Raw genomic sequence first — 20,003 nt, forward strand, 5'->3', positions numbered from 1 at the left:
GTTAAGCACCTAGCTCAATGAGTCCATGACATCTAAGGCTCTATGCTATCTTGCAATTTGTACTACTTATTGCAGGCAGTACATTAGCTAGCTAAGGTTAATGCATGGTACTGTAGATTAATGTTTGGTACTGTAGATTAATACATGGTATTGTAGATTAAACTAGCTATTTGATCAATCTTCTTTTCAAAGCATGCATGCGATGCAAGAGGCTCTTGTGTGTGTCTTTGTCAACTGCTTGGACTTGCAATCTTTTGCTCATGATTGACCCAACATAAGTATCTATTGGTTTTTGAAAACAAAGGTTTGCCTTAAACAGAAGTAGTAACACCGAACTGATTTACGTGCTTCATAGTTCTGAAACACCATAGCTGGATTTTGCGTAATAATTCTATAACAGTTAGCAGATTTGAGACACAATTTATTGTAATAAATTCCTGAATTTCCCCAAATTTAATCACTAAGTGCATTAACTATATCTTTTCAGTGTTATATAATTTCCCTGTACAATATAGATCCTTGCTTAATTTTATGTGGTACTCAGGTCAATCAAGACGCCATTCATGCTGATATGATTACAACCCAACCCTCGAAGAAAGCAAAAGATTCGGAATGTAAGGATAATGCATCTATTTTTGTCTCAATCTATTTAATAATGCCAAATACTTATATATATATATATATATATATATATATATATATATATATATATATATATATATATATATATATATATATATATATATTATTTGAATCACTAACATTTTTGGTGTTTGAAATACTAATGTGAGCTAATGTGTAACTGATTGGCAATTTAACTTTGCTTAACAAACAAAATAACGTGACAGAAAAATAAAAATTACATTCTTTATTTTCTATCTCTGGTATCCGTTTGTGATCGACAAGCTAGGCCATGCGTGTGTGAATGAGGGTATATGCAGATACACTATATCGATATAATAACAAGCACAGTAAGATGCTATACTGATTAATTTATGTGTGCATGCTCAAAGTTTGATGTGTATGTGCATGGTATTTAGGAAATATAATTGGGTTCTGTTTTGTCAAATGCGCAGCACCACTTCAGACAATGACGCATTCGTCCACAACGCTCGCTATGCCAAGTGGTGAACAGAGTCGGAGCAACTGTCAACCAAACTCAGGAGTGGATGCAAACATAATATTCTTATCATCCGGCTCATATTGATAGTCAAATATTAATTAATTGTCTGATTATATATGTAGGAGAAATACAACTAGATAAACCATTACATGGAAGTGCCCGTCAAACTACGAATGTTTTGTAAGAACTTATTAACTCTACTTTTAGACAATATTCTATTTAATATTCTTTTAATATAATAATAACATCTAGCAGCTAACAAATATGTAATAAGGATACAATACACATATATCGGATGCATTAATTAGTGCAAAAGTGTCAGCCATACAATAATATTTACAATATTGTCATTTCCATTTATATTGTTAATTACATAATTGTCTTCATTTGTTTTTCTTTTGATGGAATTACATTTGGAGAGCTTGGTATGTAAGCAATAGTCGGTGCATCATCATCAGATGAAATATCTTCTGCCATGATTGGTAGTCCAGCCTCTGAGAGCATGTTTTATAACATACCCTCCAAGTTGAGATCCCTCAAATTCCCATGGAATGTCTTAATACAATTGTTCCTATGTTCTTGCATCCAATGGTGACAAAACTATTTTTTGAGAGAAAACGGTAACAACATATGGACCCTTTCCCCCCTCCCCCAATTCTCACTCAATCCCTGCATTAAGAAAAAAAATGGTAAGAACAGTTTATACCTAGACTATACAAAATAAATGGGAAGATCTTGGTACTACAATGTGTCCGTGCTATTTTACTAAACTAGAAGGTACCCCGCGGCGTTGCTACGGAACATTGTAGAAAAAAATTAGAAGAATAGTTTGTATTGGAAGTAAAAGGATTCTAAAGTAAGACAATATGTGAATATTAATTTGATTGTATGATAGGGTACACAAAAGTTTTGTTAGACTGAAAGGGAACTGGCATATATCAAAATTATGATTATTTGAAAGCACCTAGAGTATTTAGTTTGGACATAGTCTTGACAACGGAAACAGGATAGACCATGATTACGAAAATAGTAAACAACGGATGTGATTATTCGGAAGCATCTGCAGTCTTTAAGCTGTATATTATGTATTGACCTGCAAATTTCGCTGGACAATGTATTAGAATAAATCATAATCGGATTTGCTTGTATGATGAAGCAAGGCTTCCAAACATGGGTGATTATTAATGACTAATTTGATTTGAACTATTAGATGGATGATGGATTGATCTAAGGTGACCAAACATGGTCTACAATTTTTGCTTTTATCTCTTAAAACATCCGTTACAACACACGTGCCTTTATCTAGTTCTTGTTAATTTCAATCGATATGTATTTGTTTTTTCCATGTAAAATGTAGTGAATTGGTTTTTTTAGATAAAAAATGAGATTTTGAGGGAGAGACGTCCATCCAAAAAATTTTTAAGAAGAAATTATAAGCGTGTTGGGGATTGAACACGGGACCTCGAGTTGAAACCATACATCCCTTGCCACTGCACTATCAAGTGCATCTCTAGTAAATTGGTTTTGAGATAAAAAAATTGTAGTATAATTGTTTTTTTTTGTTTTGGAAACCAATATCACTACTGATTCACCCCTTGAATCGGCATATGATACTGACCAACATTGCCAGTTGAACAACACACAATATTAATGCCTAATTTGATTTGAGCTATTAGATGGATGATGGATTGATCTAGGGTGACCAAAATCAGGAAATGTGTATTCCACAGTCGTGCTTCGCTTAAAATTTAATCAGATAGTCATGCATTGATGACAACGTGGAAAGCTATTATGAAAGAGAATATTTAATGCTACATGGTGGGAGGCAATTGTATAGTAATGCAGGATTACAATACAAGGTAAGATAATTTAAGCCTCATTTAGATGGGCTTTATTCTCAGCACTTCGGCCCATAAAAACAATGATTTAGTGAAAAACAATATGCACCATAACACATGTAAAGTAGGAAAAGGGCTCAACATATGACATACCACGTTTGGATTGCAGCAAACAACTTTATTAGTTATGTTGTTACACAAAACAACACAAACAATCCCCTCCTCTGCTTACTTACAACTGACTATCAATTTCTCAAGCCTTCCAGAAGGCTCTTTCTAGCATGCGGCAAAATCCATCGCTTAGCATGTACCTGTACATTGATAAGCATTGAGCTAGAAGAATCATCCAAGGATGGCGTGGAGGCTTAGACCACCAAGTATGGAATGATGCATAAAATTAGTGGATCGCTTGTACATCAATTCACAAGTGTATGGACATGCAGTGGTGCAAAAGGAAAGAAGCAAGAAAGGCTAACAGAACCCCGCAACAAACCCACAAGAGAACAATTAGAGACACCTAACCTCGATGCTTTTTCATGAATCATCGTGTCTCCAGTTGGCATCCACAATATCCTTTACTACTTTGTACTCCTATATAAACTACTTTGCTTGGTTCCCATTCTCTCATCGACCACACCATAAATTGGTCACCTGCTTCAACATCTTGATATAAGAAAGGTTGTTTATTATATCATTATTATGTACTTCTACTAATTCTTGAGTGTTAGTGTAAATTGTGTTAGTGGCTATACTTCCAACGAGAAGCAATGTAGTTTCTATTCAATTTACATATTTTTACTGGGAAGATGAAATAAGTTGTTGTTTCAAGCAAGTACTTAACTGAGTTATTGTTCATGCATTACTTAAAAATGTAGGAGTAAAGAAATGGCGATTCCAACAAAGGAGGAGGTGGAGCAGAATGAGGAGGACAATACATTTTCAAGGTTGCAATTGCTTGCACAACAACGGCATGCCATGGAGGAATTCTGGAGGAGGAGCCAGGAACAAATCGAGGCATCTGCAGGCAACCATGAGCATATACTACCAATTGACTGCGTGAAGAATGTCATTCGACCAAAGAATGATGCTATGATGCTATCTGCTGACACACCAACTTTTGTGACAAAACTTTGTGAGCTCTTCGTGCAGGAGCTCACCCTCCGTGCATGGGTATGTGCCAACTCTCACAACCGTGACATCATATTAGGCACAGACATTGCTGAGGCAATCACCACCACTGAATCCTATCACTTTCTTGGTAATGTACTTCGTAGCCACAAGGCACTAGGAAGTACTGCTCCTGACATAGATACTTCTGCTAGGAAGCATATTAAGCTAGACCAAATGACCTCACTCTACCATCCTACCCAAGAAATGCAGGCCTCACGTTTAGCTGGGTATCCACCCCATGTTCCTATATATCCTCCTATAGGTCAAATGGGAACTCAACACAAGCTGTCTCCATTCACTTTTATGATGCAAGGAGAATCTCTTCTCAACATGAAAAGAGAAAAATCCCTAGTTAATGAAGTGATGGTATGCACCAACAAGATGAGCATAAACAACTTTGATGGAGCTACTAGTATTGGTGGTGGTAGTAGTAGTGATGTTGCTATTGTTGTCCAGCAAGGGGAAACTACACACCCATTCTCATCCCAGAATGCATGTCCTTCCCTAGAAGATAACTATGTTGTTCCCATGCCTACGGGACATGTTCAGAGTTTTAGCCCTCCTACTAATATCAATGTCAAGAAGCTACATCAAGAGGAGAAAAACATCTATTCACAAGATGTTGCTGAAGAGGACATGTCCAATGAGTCTTTGGAGGGAAGCCAGAAGGATGAGGACCTATTTCTTCATGAGAAATAATTTCCTCCATTTATTTAGAATATGGAAGAGGAATACAACAATGGCAACGATATTCATGATGGTAATTTCTCCAAATCAAGCAACAGTATCAAGAATTACTAAATAAACAACAAATCAAAGGAGGATGCATCTTAGCTATGTTTATCCAATGATGTTGTATAGTTTACCTTATACTTTACTCAAGATTAATAAAAAATAATTTGTGTGTGATTCCAGTGGTTTACCTTGTGTTTCCATCTACCTTTGTATGGACAATAATAAAAAGATTATTGTTTGTTTGATAATTCAATAATAAAACATTCATAAGTTGTATCATTTATTTAGCAATACTTCACAAGCTAAAAAAATAATTTGCGATTGACCATTTCTTAATGGCATTGAAAGCTTTAGGAATTTCAAAGTTAACATGGTAGTAAGGGAGCCTATTAACTATAAGATGTTGTTCCTAGAACATCATTACACCGACTTTGTAGGCCCTACCCAAGCTACCTCAACAGGCAAAACTATTATGTTCGGTCCATGGTGGAGCAGTTGTGGAGGAACCCTGGTCGAAGCCTGGAGTACTTCGACCACGACTATTGCTTGCGCTAGGAAGACATAGTTGTATTCCGGTGCAACTTCAAAATGTTTGATCACTAAGTGGTGATAGCTGAGCGCTAATAATTAGCATTCATTTTGCCATCCTTTTTGCTTCTTTGACATTAGTGACATGAAGATAGCTCAATGGACGTGACTTCTATACTAGCTTTAGTACTCCTAGTCACTCTAGGAGCTGTATTATAATTTCAGATTCTAGTTCATCTAGAGACATGGACTCTAGTTTCACCGGGCTAGCTGCCCTTCTAATGACAATGTAATATACTTGTGATCATTCTTCAGTACATGATGTCTGGTTCTTTATGGCATTTGTTTAATGCTGGTATTTCTTATAGTCAAAGAAAAATCCGCAAGCACACGGATACCACTATAGCATTTCACCCAGGAGTATTCCAAGGTTATTGCATTTATATTTTCACAGAGACGACGATAGTGTAAAGATAGAGTTCATACATTTTTATTCAAGCTATAATTATTTTACCATAGTCTAAATATGGGCTAATTGATAAATGATAATGGAGTAGTGTGACACACAGGAGATTCGTCTCTAATAGATATATACTAGGCAAGAAGAACTATAGAAAGCTTAGGTTCATATATACTTCTATATTACTAATGTTTAGTTTACACTTAACACATACATGCTTACAGAGACCACTCCCTGTTGGTTTGCCAGCGTGGCTATGGTATTTTAATTACGAACTCTTACTTCATACCCGGATGTGAAGGAATTCAAAGGACCGACATGGCTGTCACCACCTGCCACCTACCTCACTTTCCATGGGGCTTACCCGCATCCAATGGCATTTAATTAAGCTAAGCACCATACTTATGTCAATAAATAATGTCACCAATTCCCCTGGGATTCCCACCCTTCGGATTGACAAGTTAGAACTAGTGCAATCCGTTAAGATCATTGGTCCATTACCGTAGAATAAATTGACTAGCTTAATCAAGTGAAGCATATAAATGAAGTACAATCTACTCATTGAACACACAACTAGTAAACTAGTGTATGAACTATGAACACTAATAAGTAAAGATAACTCCTTTATTGCAACTATAGTGTTACAAGAAGAGTATAGTACTAAAGACATATCAAAATCTCTGAGAAGACTATAGGACCTAAAATTGTTCTAAGCCTAACTCCACTACTACTAGAGAGAAAACAATTTATGGAATGAAAGAATTGCTCCTTGAAGTGTGTGTGTTGTGAAGTGAGAAGCTCTTCTCCTTTTATAACCTCCCAATGAAGGTTGTATGGTGGTTACTGAGGTCGGTGCACTTCTAACCATCATTAGGGAGGGTTGAGATGTTGCCACTTGGAAGGTGGAGATGACGGGTGACCATAGTGGTTCAGTCGATCCAAGTGTTCGGACAATCCCTGGGCCCCACCTCTCCACCGCCTTTAACCAAAGGGTGCTAGGTGGGCCCCTATGGCAATTGAGGATGGTGTGGCCCCACTTTAGGTTAGTTTAGACTGACTTGTGGGCCTATCGTTCCGTTTACTCGCACGTGATTCGCCGGAGGTGTGTTTCTTTGCATGCCAGCTCATTTCTTTTTCACTTTATTGTGTAATCTCTGCATGTACACTGATTCATCAAGACAAGTGGAATTACATTATTTAATACTAGCATATGATAGTTGACGGCCAAAATCGGTACTTCACGACCATCAACACTTAACTACGTTGCCCATGTAAGCTCCCAATAGCCCTTTGACATTTTGCTATGTTTTATGTTCTTTGATGTGTTTGGAGGCTTCTTCGTTTCTTGAACATTCGCCTTTCTCCTATCACTAAAGCTTAGTCTTAGTCATTGCCAGGTGCTTTGTTTGATTTGGTATTACTTTGGCATTATTTTCGTTTAGTGTGATTTGCTAAAAGGGCTATTGTTTTCACCCTATGTTTCGTGTGCACTTCGACGATTTTTGCAATCTCAGCATTGATCAAGCATTGCTTCAATCGGTACACTTTGCCCCATGGCCGCTTTGGTCACACATACCGCTAAACCTTGGACGCGCATCAAACACAGACTGCCCATCGCAAACCAAAGAAAATTAATCCATACCCACCTAAAATAGAAACAAATGGGTAATATTTGTAGATATATATTTGCTCTTTTGAAATAATTATTCTCTCCAATATCGTAGTTATCTAACTCACCGAATGATCAAGCCAATCGGAGTTGTGAGCGTATCAGTTTGTCGCTGAAATTGCTCTTTTGCTCTGGATTTGTCAAGCCCTAACAAAAAAAAACTAACCCTTATGTCTTTTTTGTGTGATGGAACTCTCAAGCCGTAAGAAGCATGTTGGTTATCTAGCTTACACCACGCTTAATTAGTTAAAGTTTGAACTAACTGAGATCCATAGGGAAAAATAATCAGAACTATTATTAGTGCTTGAAAATTTGTTGTGTGTTTAATTTTTTAGAAGCATTATGTGCTTTTTTACTTTCGGTTTACAATGCATAGGTAAAATAACATAAAGAAATAACTACCATATGTGGTTCTATGCCATTTATATAACAAGCCACCTAAATGGCATATAACAAGCCACCTAAATGAGACTGAATATAGGTTTTCTTCTCTACATGTTCATGCTAGACTAATGGATTTGGTATGCAAGGAACAAGGTAAACCTCTATATGTCCTCAGGGACATTACACTATTGTTTTCTTTTTTTGCAGGCTTTTCATGGAGCTCTTGATATTAGATTTTGCATGGCAATTTATCCTATGTTTTGATTGCTAGAATCTTAGTTTGAGTTGAACCGCTAAAATAACATGTTTGGAATGTTTTATATGAGTAAGATTTTCAAATTTTGATACCTTTGATTTGGTTCTCTTTTCCTCAGAGACCTCTAGGAGTTCTTATATTGGCATGCTTTTATCTGATTGCATACAATATTTTCTCTAACAAAATGTTGTAAAGACTGTTTTTCTCTTGGAGGTTGGAGCTGCTATATTACATATTTTATAGTGCCACATTCCATCCAAGGTTTTCAAATTTGTTAGGCACACTAATATGCTATCAGCAATTATAGCATATAAGGACCAATTTTTGCGAAGCACGTGATCTGTTAGCTACATGAAACAAAGTATGGTAATTTTCATATCCTTAATTTTCTGTTAGTGTTTATGAACTCCATTTCCAGTGGCTGGGATCTTGGGGTTTCAAGATGGCGATGATACTCCCCATCCTCCCCCGGCATGACGACTATGGTGCTCTCCGTCCTCCCTCACTACGACCCCAGGCTAGAGGAGGAGCAGTAGGACACTCACCGGCGATGAGGAAACAATAGGGCAGGTGTCGAAGGAAGCAACAGAACAGGCGGCGCATGGAAAACGGTGAAGAATTGTGTGGGCAGAGAAGAGCGCAGGACACTTGTTTTTTTTTTGGCGCAATATCTCATCCCTATGGCATTCCATTGTGTAAATTTTCGGATTATTAGATGTAGTGCTTTTCCTATGGCATCCCATTGCGCAATATCTCATTCCTATGGTCTCCCATTGTGTAAACTCTTTTCCACAAATGAGTTTTTTTTTTCTAGAAGTTGTATTTTTCAATGTCTCCAGTTCACTATAGTTGTTTAGCTGTGGGCGTGGTGCCATGCTACGCCCTATGTTCTAGTGTTTACAATCGCTAGCTTATATACCTTATATACCCAAATGTGCACATGTTGTGGGCTAGTTGTTACTAATATCCTGATGATCGATGTAGCCTAACAATATAGGCAAAATGTACTGTATAGAAAACACAAACAAAACCATACTTGAAAGATATGATAGAAATCCTCAATCCTGATATAGATACAACATATATATGCCTTGTACGAACACACATTATGAATCCATTGTATCAACACAAACGTATGGAGTCTCCCTCTAATTAAGGTACACTACCAAGTTTTCATCATCACATCCTTCTATATAACACAAGAATCAATTCAATTTCAACATGATGGTGATAGACGGATGTTGATATGCTTGGTGTCGTCGCTATGGGCCAGCGAGAAGGTTCCCTCGGCAGTGAGGTTGAGATAGGTGACCGAGAGCTTGTATTCTCCCAAGAAGGCAGAAAAGTTGAAGGAGCCGCGGTCATTGGTGGTTCCCAGGGTCTCCTTGGTTTGCCACTCCCCCAGCAGCTTGTCCACCACATCTCCCGCAGGAAGGTTGGTGAAGTTCTGGTTGGTCAGGCACATCTGGTAGCAGCTAGCATTGGTGTCCATTGCCGTCCACAGCATTATGCCATCCACGGATGGATGGGCAAACCCTTCTCGGAGCACCTCTTCCAAGTATGCAGCCTGCAACATCATATCATCGTATAGTACATTAACAATGAGATATATAGGTTATATACTACCTCCTTCTCATGTAGCTACCTAGTATTGGATTTGACACTATCTACACATGTCCAGATTAGTAGTTTTAGGTAGTGTTAAATCCGGTACTAGATAGCTACGTTTTGAGATAGAGAAAGTATTTCTTATGGTCTGTCACTCGAGTTTTACATCTAGTAGATATATATTTGTGAGTATGTAACTACGTACCTGCGTTTTGGGGTCGAAGGAGCTACTGATGTCGATCTCGGTAAGCCAAATGGGGAGACGCAGGGTGCCGAGCTTATCGAGCACGGCGCGGACGTAGGGGATGTTGGGCTTGCCGAAGTGTCCCTCAAGGCCGATGCCTTCGAAGGTGACGCCGCCATCGGCGAGTTGGCGGAGGCGGGAGACGTAGGAGTCGGCACTGGAGCTGAGGTCATCGCAGACCTCGACGACGTTGAAGTCGTTGAGGAAGAGCGTGGCTAGCGGGTCGGCGCGCTTGGCTGTGTCGAAGAAGTCGACGGTGGCGTTGCCGCCAAGGCGGTTCTCATAGAAGTCGAAGTGCAGCATCTCGTTGCTGACGTCCCAATGCACAAAGTCGCCCTTGTACCGAGAGAGGAGGCTCTCGATGCGGCCAGAGACGGCAGCACGTAGCTGTGACCCCGTCAGATTCTTCACCCATGCTGGCGTGTACTTTGGGTCCTCCCAGAAGATATTATGCCCGCGCGCCACTGCGTCGTTGGCCTGCACAAACTGCAACAGCTGGTCCGCCACCGTATAGTCCTCCTTCCCCGGGTATGGCTCCGTTGCATACCACTTGAGCTCGTTCTCGAACACCGCCGCATTGAACCTCTTGTTGAACCATTCCTACAAATTCATTAATTAAGTACATTATTATTACTAAATTGTCATATATTATATATCTTAACACCAAAACAACTAAATAACATTTAATGTCTATCGCTACCGATTGGATATAGCGAGCTGTAACCTAGCAGCCGCTATATGAGCTGAGTTAGCGATCCGTGGTAGCAGTCACTGTATGATATAACAACTAAAGGCGTCGATGGTGCCAACTCCGACGCTTGCTCCACGAATTACGAATCAACACATTATAAACTCTTTAATCTATGTTATGTATCGAAATATCACTAATTTATTTCTCAGTTTCTTTGTTAATGTATTATAAAATCATTATTAATGATACACATACTCAAATTTATGTGTGATTATTAAATTTCGTTATTGGAACTTAGCTTCAGTTATCCGTGGTTCGCTACATAGACACCTGCAATCCGCTACGAACCTACTGTCCACTATTTGTTTTGTTGCTTAACACACGGTTTAATTTCATAAATCAATGCTAAAGTTCGTCATATATCTCAGAAAAAAATTAAGGAAAGAATCATGAAAACAATAACCTGATAAAGTTTGTTCCCAAGGATTGTCCTGCTGATGGCAGAGCCGAATGGGAAATCCCTGGTGATCTGATGCACCGCGACCTTGGCACCAACCACGCGACTCCCGTTGCTGTCCGCCACGTGGACATTGACAAAGCGCTTCCGGTTCTGTTCGTGAAAAAGAATTACATGCTGGCATCATCATTTGCTCCACACTTCCTCACAATTAAGTTGGATTTTTTTTAAATTATCCATCGTGTGACAGTTTTTTTATAATGGATTAAACCGGTCTCTATACCCAAAAGAGTTACACAGCCTAAGAGTCGACGAAACAGTATAAGTACATTTTATTACCAGCTGAATACGGTCCTCCCTGTGCTGATTCCATTGTTCAGGTGAAAATGGTTGCAAAGAGGCACTTCTGATCGAGATCGTTGAAGCATTTGGGCTTGCAGTCTGCAGTGAATAAATTGCAAACTGCATGACGATTAATTAATTCACCAAGTCAAGATCTAAACTAGGTTCAGCTAAATTTGTATGCCAATATATTACTGTGCTCTCTGTGACTTAACCGTGAGGAATTAAATTAAGTATATCACCTGGAAATAGAGGACGGAGGTTTCTGAAGCGGAGTTGAGGGTGAAACCACCCTTGAGGAAGGACCAACAGTCGTTTCGCACCAGAGCCGTGCCAAGGCATTGAGATGCAGCGTTTGCTAGCGTCAATATCTTGGCTTTCACATGAGCAGTTGTTGGCCCATCGATTTTCACCCAGCCTAGAGAAAATCAAGCAAGCAATTCCACAAGGTTAATTTTACTCCCAGGAAATGACAAAATTAAGCCAGTAGAATTGCAGGTCCATCAGAAATCTGAATACCAATAACAAAATCAAATTAAATGAAAAGGGAAACAATTATCTATTTCACTTGAATATTTGCTAGTCCAATAATTTTTAATTCACCTAAAAAATAACGATTGCTTGAAGAAAACTTTCAAGAAAATGCTCAACAGACCAGTACCAAATAGTAAAGTCATAAAATCAGTACCATGCCAAAAAAGCAGGGGAGCATGCATGAAAATGTGCGTGCCAAACAGTAGAAAACAGGGCAGGAAAATTCGCATCGCTGGTTCAATATGGCAGCATATATATGCACGATACGATGTTTGGGACTCCCCGTTTTCTTTCGTTTGTACGCGGGCAATCTGCACGAATCTTTGGCCGCCCCGCGCCCAACATATGCATATGCGCATGCGCGGCCAGGGTTGAGACTTGAGAGAGGACGATGCGATGCCGGCGAGATCCGGCTATATGCGTGCGGCGTGCCCATCTCATCATCATTCTCCCTAGTTTCCTCCGTGTGTCTTGTAGCTCTTCTTGGCTTGTTCTCTTCTATGGTGGGGGCCTGCTCACGCTCACGTGGTTTCTTTTTGCTCATTTCTGGCTGGGATACATTGGGTCAGGGACCCCTACTGCAGCCACAGTCCTTTTGGTTCCAAATGTTAGGGTGTGTTTGATTGGGTGGATGTGACTGGATGGGAGATGGCTGTCCGATTATATGAGTTGTTTGATTGGAGGGCAGGGTGGATGGGATGGTAAAAAAAAGTAAATATTCTCTCAATATTTTTAAATTATTTTTCGTTTTTGCTAGAATTGTGGCGTACGCCTAGGGGTCTTATGGTTAGCTCCACAAGCTAGGTGGTGTACTAGACGACCTGGATTCGAAACATCATCAATTCTAATTATTTGATATTAGGTAATTCCCAATATTTTGCGTCTTTTTTGATAAACGCCTAGGGAATTTCCGAATAGCTCCACAAGGTGGTTGGCTAAACGACTTGGATTCGAAGTCTCACCCCTTCTAATTATTTGATATTTGGTCATTCCCTAATATTCGCGCACATCGGTTGGATTACAATCCATGGCTGTTTGCATATGTCACCAAGTGACTTGACACTTTTTCCTGAGCCATTAAAAACAATCAGCCCACTTAGGATCAGTTATATTTTGCCAAAGCTAATCAACTGGAACCTACTCCTCCATTTTAAAAGAGTGTAGTTTTAGTCGAAGAATTTGTCTATAGGATGTTATATATCATAGCTATATACGCTACTACAGAATCCCATTAAGTTCTAGCTTGCTCCTTTATATTTAACCTATCTAGATGTGGGGGAAATATCCGGTGAAAACCATCAAATAAGTAAAAACCCGTGAAAACCATATCTAAAATTTTTATAAATTTATGAAAAAAAAATACTAGAGATAGGTATATGCATAAAATACATAGCTTTTTTTTTCTTCCAAATGGAGTTGATTTTGGACTCGAGATTTGGTATAAATGTATTTCATGCATATACCTATCTCTAGTAATTTTTTCATAAATTTACAAAACTTTTAGATATGGTTTTCACGGGTTTTTACTTATTCGATGGTTTTCGCCGGATACGTCCCCCTAGATGTGAACGTGTATGTATTTGTTTTCTTCATTTTTATATATTTTTTACGTTTTCAAAAGAAATTTAGAGAGGTCAAATATTTATCATGGAACTCGTCGTCTCTGACATGTATTAGGGGATTCCATTTAGGCTAGCCTGCAAGCTAATGCATAGTTCGATAACAATGCAAGCATGCATGCTTTATCCATTTTTTTCTTTTACGCGTACAATATGATCGAACGAGTGGCCGGGGAAATTTTAGCCTTTTCTACAGTTAAATTAGCAATTACTAGCTTTTATACTTTAGAATTAAATGGCGGTCTCTGAGAGAGCTAGTACAAACAAACAAAAAGAAAAGGATAACGGCTGGAAACATACCATGCTTAGAGCAGGTATAATAGGGTACAGTCAGTAGACGGTAGAACTGTTCATCTAAAAGTAAATCCTACATGGAAGAGTGAGAAAACATCAGAAAGAGAGTAGCCGGCCCTTAATCTATCGCCAGGCTAGCCATTAAAAAAACAGCACGACCAATCGGTCATCCATGCATGCTTCAGCTGCAAGATTTTTCCACTAATTACACGCTTCCCAATGGCCTCAATGAGAGAGAATAGAGATTGTAAGAGAATAATTTTTGCTGAGCTGGACTTTTTATAGCCCGCTGCTAGCTATATACTATTATGTTTTGTGTTGGTGGGGGACGGGACGTAACAATTAGTAATAAATATTTTCTATAAAAAAATATTACATTACATGATGGGTGCATCAGACATAAAGAGCATTGTGTGCGCAAATGAATGCCTAAGGCACCAAAAATATTTTGGAGCATGCACATGTGAATATTCAGTGAACTTGTCCTCATTCGTGTCATATTACGTAGAGAATCTATTCTATGTAAATGAATTTACTATAGTTAAATGACTTACCATTGACTTTGGCTCTCTTTAATATGCCACTAACTTTACTATTTTTTTCTACAATATATCATTAGGATGGAGTACTTTTAAAAATACCTAAAATACAATTCGAGTTACACAAGGGGTTAACAAATTGATTGACCCCACTACAAGTTTCGAAAAAATATAATTTTTTCATGTAGCCTCCTTCCAAAATATAGAAGTGTATGTATATTTCAAGATTTTGAATTTACATGTATTAACTGTTTTGAGAATATAAATATATTTTATATGCTAATAGAATACTCTTTTTATTGATGTTCTTTTATGTAAATTATCTTTCATATGATATAAAATATTTTTTATCCGGATACCTTTTGTGTATGTGATTCCGCTTTCATAGGCTATATAAAAGTAGTTTTCCAAACAAAAAAAAGGAAATCACAAAATATACACAAAAACTTCTATATTATATAAAAGACAACACAAAAACTTTTATATTTTTTCGAAACTTCTAGTGGATCAATCAGTTATAACCTCTTAGGACTTGAAGGGTATTTTAGACTTTTTTGAAAAATATCCATTCAATCACACAGTAGAAAAAGTTGACAAAGTTAGTAGCATATTATAGAGAGAGAAAAACGTTAATGGCAAGTCATAGTAAACTCGATGGTATATAATAATTCTCTCCATATTATAACATAAGTGTTGCATGCATGCACAACGCTAGCCATATCAAAAAGCCAACAACCCTCAAAATTATTAGAACAAGTTTTTGTCGAGTTACTAATGCTTGAAGTTTGACAAATATCTTCTTTTTTGAGTCCCATAGTTATTTTTTGGAAAAATTGGTTATATAGCATCGAAAGTTCATGTTTTTGGTTTTATAGCACCGAAAGATACCGATTCACTTTAATAGCACCCAAAGTTCACCATGTTCCCATTTTTAGCACTTCCATCAATTCTCGATCGTTTTCCGTCCGTCGTGATCCAGCCACACACACGATATGACGTTTCTACCCCTCACAACGTTTCTACCCCTCACAAGTACAAGTAGAATGCATGTCAATGAGGGGTAGAAACGTCATATCGTGTGCGTAGCTGGGTCAATAACGATCAAGACGGACGGAAAAATTGACGGAAGTGCTAAAAATGGGAACAGGGTAAACTTTGGGTGCTGTTAAAGTGAACCGGTATTTTTCGGTGCTATAAAACCAAAAACGTGAACTTTCGATGCTATATAACCAATTTTGCCTTTTTTATCATTTTATTTTAGGGTGTTGATACCTCTTTCATACAGAGTTTATGCTTCACAACCTCCTATAATATGGTTCAGGCAATTGTTCGCCAAGATACCCTTTGCCGTCATTCACTTCAACATAAAATTACTACGTACTCATTCAATTCAATTCGTTATCTCTAGAATTTGTTTTCAAGATAATCCATTTGGTAATTAATATTTAATGTTTAAGACTATCAATTGTTGTACTGAAATAAAATTATAAATAAATCTAATAAATTTGTGATAGTATTTTTCAAGGTAAATATATGTATAGCTTTTTAACTAAGCATTTTAGAAACTACTAGTCAAATTTAAAGGGTTTGATCATATCTTTTTTTCTAAACATCAAATACTTCCTACTAGAGGGAGTACAAGATAAGCAAGAAATTCTGCATTTGTGGATAGCACCAACACACTGCAAAGTTGCACCAGCTCCATGTAAAATTTTCAGATCAACTAGTCAAATACTCATTCTTTGAAAAAAAAAGAGAGAAGAAAATCAGTTTCACTAGTTTTGAAAACACGAGCACAAATTAGAAGACAGAGGAACAAAAACAGAAGTGACGAACAAAAAATGAAGTGTGATATATATACTCACAGGAGAAGCTGTATACTGTTGCCGCGGACATATTATACAGCACAAATGCCGGCGAATAGTTGCCATCGTCCTCTGTTCTGAAGTCCGTCACTTTGTTCGCCCAGCGCAGGATGCCACCGTTGTACAGTGCAGGTTCAGGATGCGATTTGCACTGAAGAAGAAGGCGGCGGTTCAGAGCTCAGACGCATACAGCCCCATAGTTTTGTTTATGCTTATACTTATAAGCTAAAATAAATTTTCGTCATATAACATTTGATTTTTAATCGTGAAGTTCGTTTATAAAAATTTTACACATAATTCTTTTTTTTACAAATGTGTAAGTATAAGTATAGGCGAAACGACGAGGCTGGTAAATCGATCAGCATAGGAGATGAGGTAGAGAGGAAGAGATCTAGACGATGCGTTGCGTACCTCAGTGTAAGCTCTGTAATCATAGCGCACTCCATCTGCAAAACAGCAAATTTGTTTTCCTTTTCTGTCAGGCGAAATCCATAAAGTCGGGTGCCAAAATGAGCAGGATTAATTCCTCCCATGGATCGATTGGTTAACTCACCGGAGGATGCAGCAGGGCGAGCTAGCAAGACGATGAGCAGCAGCAGCAGCAAGAGCAAAGCCTTCCGATCTGCAGGGAGAAGAGGCGATGATGATGACGACAGTGCAGCAGCCTCCTTGTGCTTCTTGCCAATCGCCATAGTTCCCGTCGTGAGTGAGGGTAACACGAGCACACAGAGACTAGCTCTCTCTGTTGTCTCTCGTGATTTCTTCTTGGATCGACGTGTTGATGTGTGCTCACACGGTATTTATAGGAAGCCAAGCAACTGTACAGCTAGCTCTAGCTAGTGTCTAGATAAGTTGAAAAGAAACGCAAATTTTACTACAAGATATTATGGTTTTAGTTCTGAACACGATAAAAGTTAACTTTTTTTTCAGAAAACAGTTTTAAAGTTTGTGAAAATTTGCTACTTTACATTGCACACATTAAAATATTTATTTCTAGTTAGATAGGAGAGAAAAATGATGTGAGAGGTTAAAAATACCCATTGCTTCCACATCTCAGCTCTCTTATTCCTCTTTTCGATAAGTTTGAACTTTCATATTTTGACTACCAATAATTTGTTAATGCTTACTTTTACTATGGTAACCCTATTAAATTTTATAAACTTATTGTAATTGAAGTTAAAGTTCTACAGTTTTGACCGAACGAGCAGGGCACTAAGTTTAAAATATTTTTAAAATGACTATATTTTGTAGCTTATTTCACATGGCATCAAAAGTTCAAAACCCATATAATCCCACTGATAAACGATAACCCATAAATAACATGTAGCCATGTAGGTTTGTAACGTGTCAGCCCTACATATGTTGGAGCGCGCTATCAAGCTGCATGTAGCTGCACTAAAACTTGTGCATTTTGTAAGAGGTAAAGCAGAGGAGCAACTATTTTTTTTTCTCCAAGCATGAATTTTAGATTGAACCCTCTTTTCTTACCAAAAGTTTACGTTAAACCCCTGAAACACATATTTTTGCTTTGACAACTTTGTATTTGAATCTTTTTTTTCAATACCATTCTTATCTTTGGGTAGACGCAGGCAGAGACGCCGAGGGTGTCAACGCAGACACGCAGTGGTGAAAAGATCTTAGTGGGGTACACTGAGGCCTAGTTGCCGTTCCGGCTTAACTGATCGCGTGAAAAAATCCGCTAATGATTAATTAAGTACTCCATCTATCTCTTAATATAAGAGATTTTAACATTTTACTTGTAATATTTGACCATTCGTCTTATTAAAAAACTTTAAAATTATTATTTATTTTTTATTGACTTACGTTATTATCCAAAGTACTTTAAGCACAACTTTTCGTTTTTTATGTTTGCACAAATTTTTTGAATAAGACGAGTGGTCAAAAAGTGTAAGCAAAATGTCAAAATTTCTTATATTATGGGACGGAGGGAGTATTAGGTATTATAAATTTTTAAAATAAATTTATTTAGCTTTAAAAATAATTTCATATATAAAGTATTTCACGAAATATGCTGAAATGCACCTAAGACTAAATTAGTTTGATGACAACAGTAAAAAGATGCTATAAAGTAAAAAGAAAAAGGAAAACGAAAAAAGGAGGTCCAGAGTGCAAGGGTAAAACTTTGGCAAAGAACAGGTGTCAAACTGAAATTCACTCTGAAAGCTAATGAGCATTTGACTTTCTTAAAAGTTTTATACAGCATCACTTACTACTAGGTACTATACTCCTACGTGTCATTTTTACAAAGTACTATGTGGTCATACATCACGTTAGCCTTGACAGCATTAATTCTTGGCAGTTTATGGACGTGGAAGCAGCTGCGCTGAATGGGGCCTGCAGCATGCTAGCTAGCCTTGCTAGCTTCCGGCTGGATAGAACGCAATATGCAGATAATGGTGAAAGAAAGGGAGTTTGGAACGTGAAGACTAACAACATGTGGGCGTGAGGCAACAACGAGAGACAGGTAGGGAGAAGTATACTGACTAGTGCACATGCATGATCATATATCACAGTTCACATACGACTCGCAAGTGCATGTATACCCAACTTTCGGTGTGACATATATTGCGCGTGCAGTTGTCACGCGTACATTGAAATTAAACTAGATGGGTTCTGTTGGTATGCACCAATTTCAGCTCATATACTCCCTCCGTTCCAAAATGTTTGACGCCGTTGACTTTTTTAAAAATGTTTAACCGTTCGTCTTATTCAAAAAATTTAAGTAATTATTAATTCTTTTCCTATCATTTGATTTATTATTAAATATATTTTTATGTATACATATAGTTTTACACATTTCACAAAAGTTTTTAAATAAGACGAATGGTCAAACATGTTTAAAAAAGTCAACGGCGTCAAACATTTAGAGAAGGAGTAAGTACTAAATATGGTTTATTAAATTATAAACTAATATATTACCTCAAATATGATATGTAAAAAAAATACGTAAGGATTCAGGATGTATTTGTGTCCGTCCCTCCTCACGTCGGCCCAGGTGGCGCGACTCATCCCCCTCTCCGCGTGCGCCTCTACCTCCACCTCTGTCTCCCTCCCCTGATCTTCCCTCCCTCCCGGCGGCCTCCATCTCTCCCTCGCGATCCCAAAAAATTATTTGATCCGGCCTACCTGCACGCGCCCCCTTCCCCCCACGGCCTCTCTCCTCTCCCTCACAGCCCCTCTCCTCTCTCTGGCGCCCCTCCTCCCTGTCGCTCCTTCCTCCCAGCGCCCCTCTTCTCCCTTGTGTTCCCTCCCTCGTTCAACGAGACCGGAACCCACTCGTCTAGGAATGAGTTTTGATGCACTCACCCGGCTGCGATCACCACCAGAGCTCCTCGTTGCCATTTATCTCTCTCTCGGGACCACATAGTCGTTGTTCCCGCTATTATAGTTTTCTTCATTGCCAACTGCCACCATCTATGGACGAGTCACATTGTGCGACACGTCCGGCCATCTTACTCACTATTGTTTGGTTGCAGGAGGACCGGCGCCCATCTTCCCTCCTCTTCTCTTTCTTGTTTTGACTAGGAAGACGATGAATAGTGTTAGTAATTTTTATCTCCATCTTTCGTTCTTCCAGCGTGTTCAAGGAAAATTGAACCCCTTCATCTGGAACGTATTTTGATGCA

The 20,003-nt window shown here is 38.3% G+C and overlaps 2 protein-coding genes across 7 annotated transcripts; one reads left to right on the forward strand and one right to left on the reverse strand.

Annotated features, from left to right (window-relative positions):
• The first annotated feature begins 3,542 nt into the window (after nucleotides 1-3,542).
• Nucleotides 3,543-5,053, forward strand: LOC4338359 (uncharacterized). Its single transcript, XM_015783703.3, has 2 exons — nucleotides 3,543-3,639; nucleotides 3,837-5,053. Exon 2 carries the CDS (start codon nucleotides 3,847-3,849, stop codon nucleotides 4,828-4,830), a length of 984 nt encoding a protein of 327 aa, XP_015639189.1. The 5' UTR covers nucleotides 3,543-3,639; nucleotides 3,837-3,846; the 3' UTR covers nucleotides 4,831-5,053.
• Nucleotides 5,054-9,175: 4,122 nt separating this feature from the next.
• On the reverse strand, nucleotides 9,176-17,127 carry LOC4338360 (endo-1,4-beta-xylanase 5-like). 6 transcript variants are annotated; one of them, XM_066311090.1, is made up of 9 exons: nucleotides 16,910-17,121; nucleotides 16,768-16,802; nucleotides 16,357-16,507; nucleotides 13,959-14,025; nucleotides 11,748-11,923; nucleotides 11,503-11,604; nucleotides 11,170-11,316; nucleotides 9,977-10,615; nucleotides 9,176-9,730 (listed from the first exon to the last, which is right to left on the reverse strand). In XM_066311090.1, the coding sequence occupies exons 3-9, from the start codon at nucleotides 16,420-16,422 to the stop codon at nucleotides 9,380-9,382; spliced, it is 1,548 nt and encodes a 515-aa protein (XP_066167187.1). In that variant the 5' UTR covers nucleotides 16,423-16,507; nucleotides 16,768-16,802; nucleotides 16,910-17,121; the 3' UTR covers nucleotides 9,176-9,379. The 6 variants fall into 6 exon arrangements, with proteins under 6 accessions (XP_066167187.1, XP_025881388.1, XP_015639187.1 ...); XM_026025603.2 differs by having other exon boundaries at nucleotides 11,503-11,625; XM_015783701.3 differs by lacking the exon at nucleotides 13,959-14,025 and having other exon boundaries at nucleotides 16,910-17,127.
• Between the last annotated feature and the right edge of the window lie 2,876 nt (nucleotides 17,128-20,003).

Source organism: Oryza sativa, chromosome 5 (genome assembly GCF_034140825.1).
Source record: "Oryza sativa Japonica Group chromosome 5, ASM3414082v1".
Lineage (NCBI taxonomy): Eukaryota > Viridiplantae > Streptophyta > Magnoliopsida > Poales > Poaceae > Oryza > Oryza sativa.

Excerpts from the sequence above, each read along its gene's own strand:
- LOC4338359 (XM_015783703.3), top strand. The coding sequence starts at position 3,847 with ATGGCGATTCCAACAAAGGAGGAGGTGGAGCAGAATGAGGAGGACAAT.
- LOC4338360 (XM_015783700.3), bottom strand. The coding sequence starts at position 17,048 with ATGGCGATTGGCAAGAAGCACAAGGAGGCTGCTGCACTGTCGTCATCA. Across the intron at positions 11,626-11,747 it reads CCTCCGTCCTCTATTTCCAG|TTTGCAATTTATTCACTGCA; the intron begins GTGATATACTTA and ends ATCGTCATGCAG. Across the intron at positions 10,616-11,169 it reads TTGGGAACAAACTTTATCAG|GAATGGTTCAACAAGAGGTT; the intron begins GTTATTGTTTTC and ends ATGAATTTGTAG.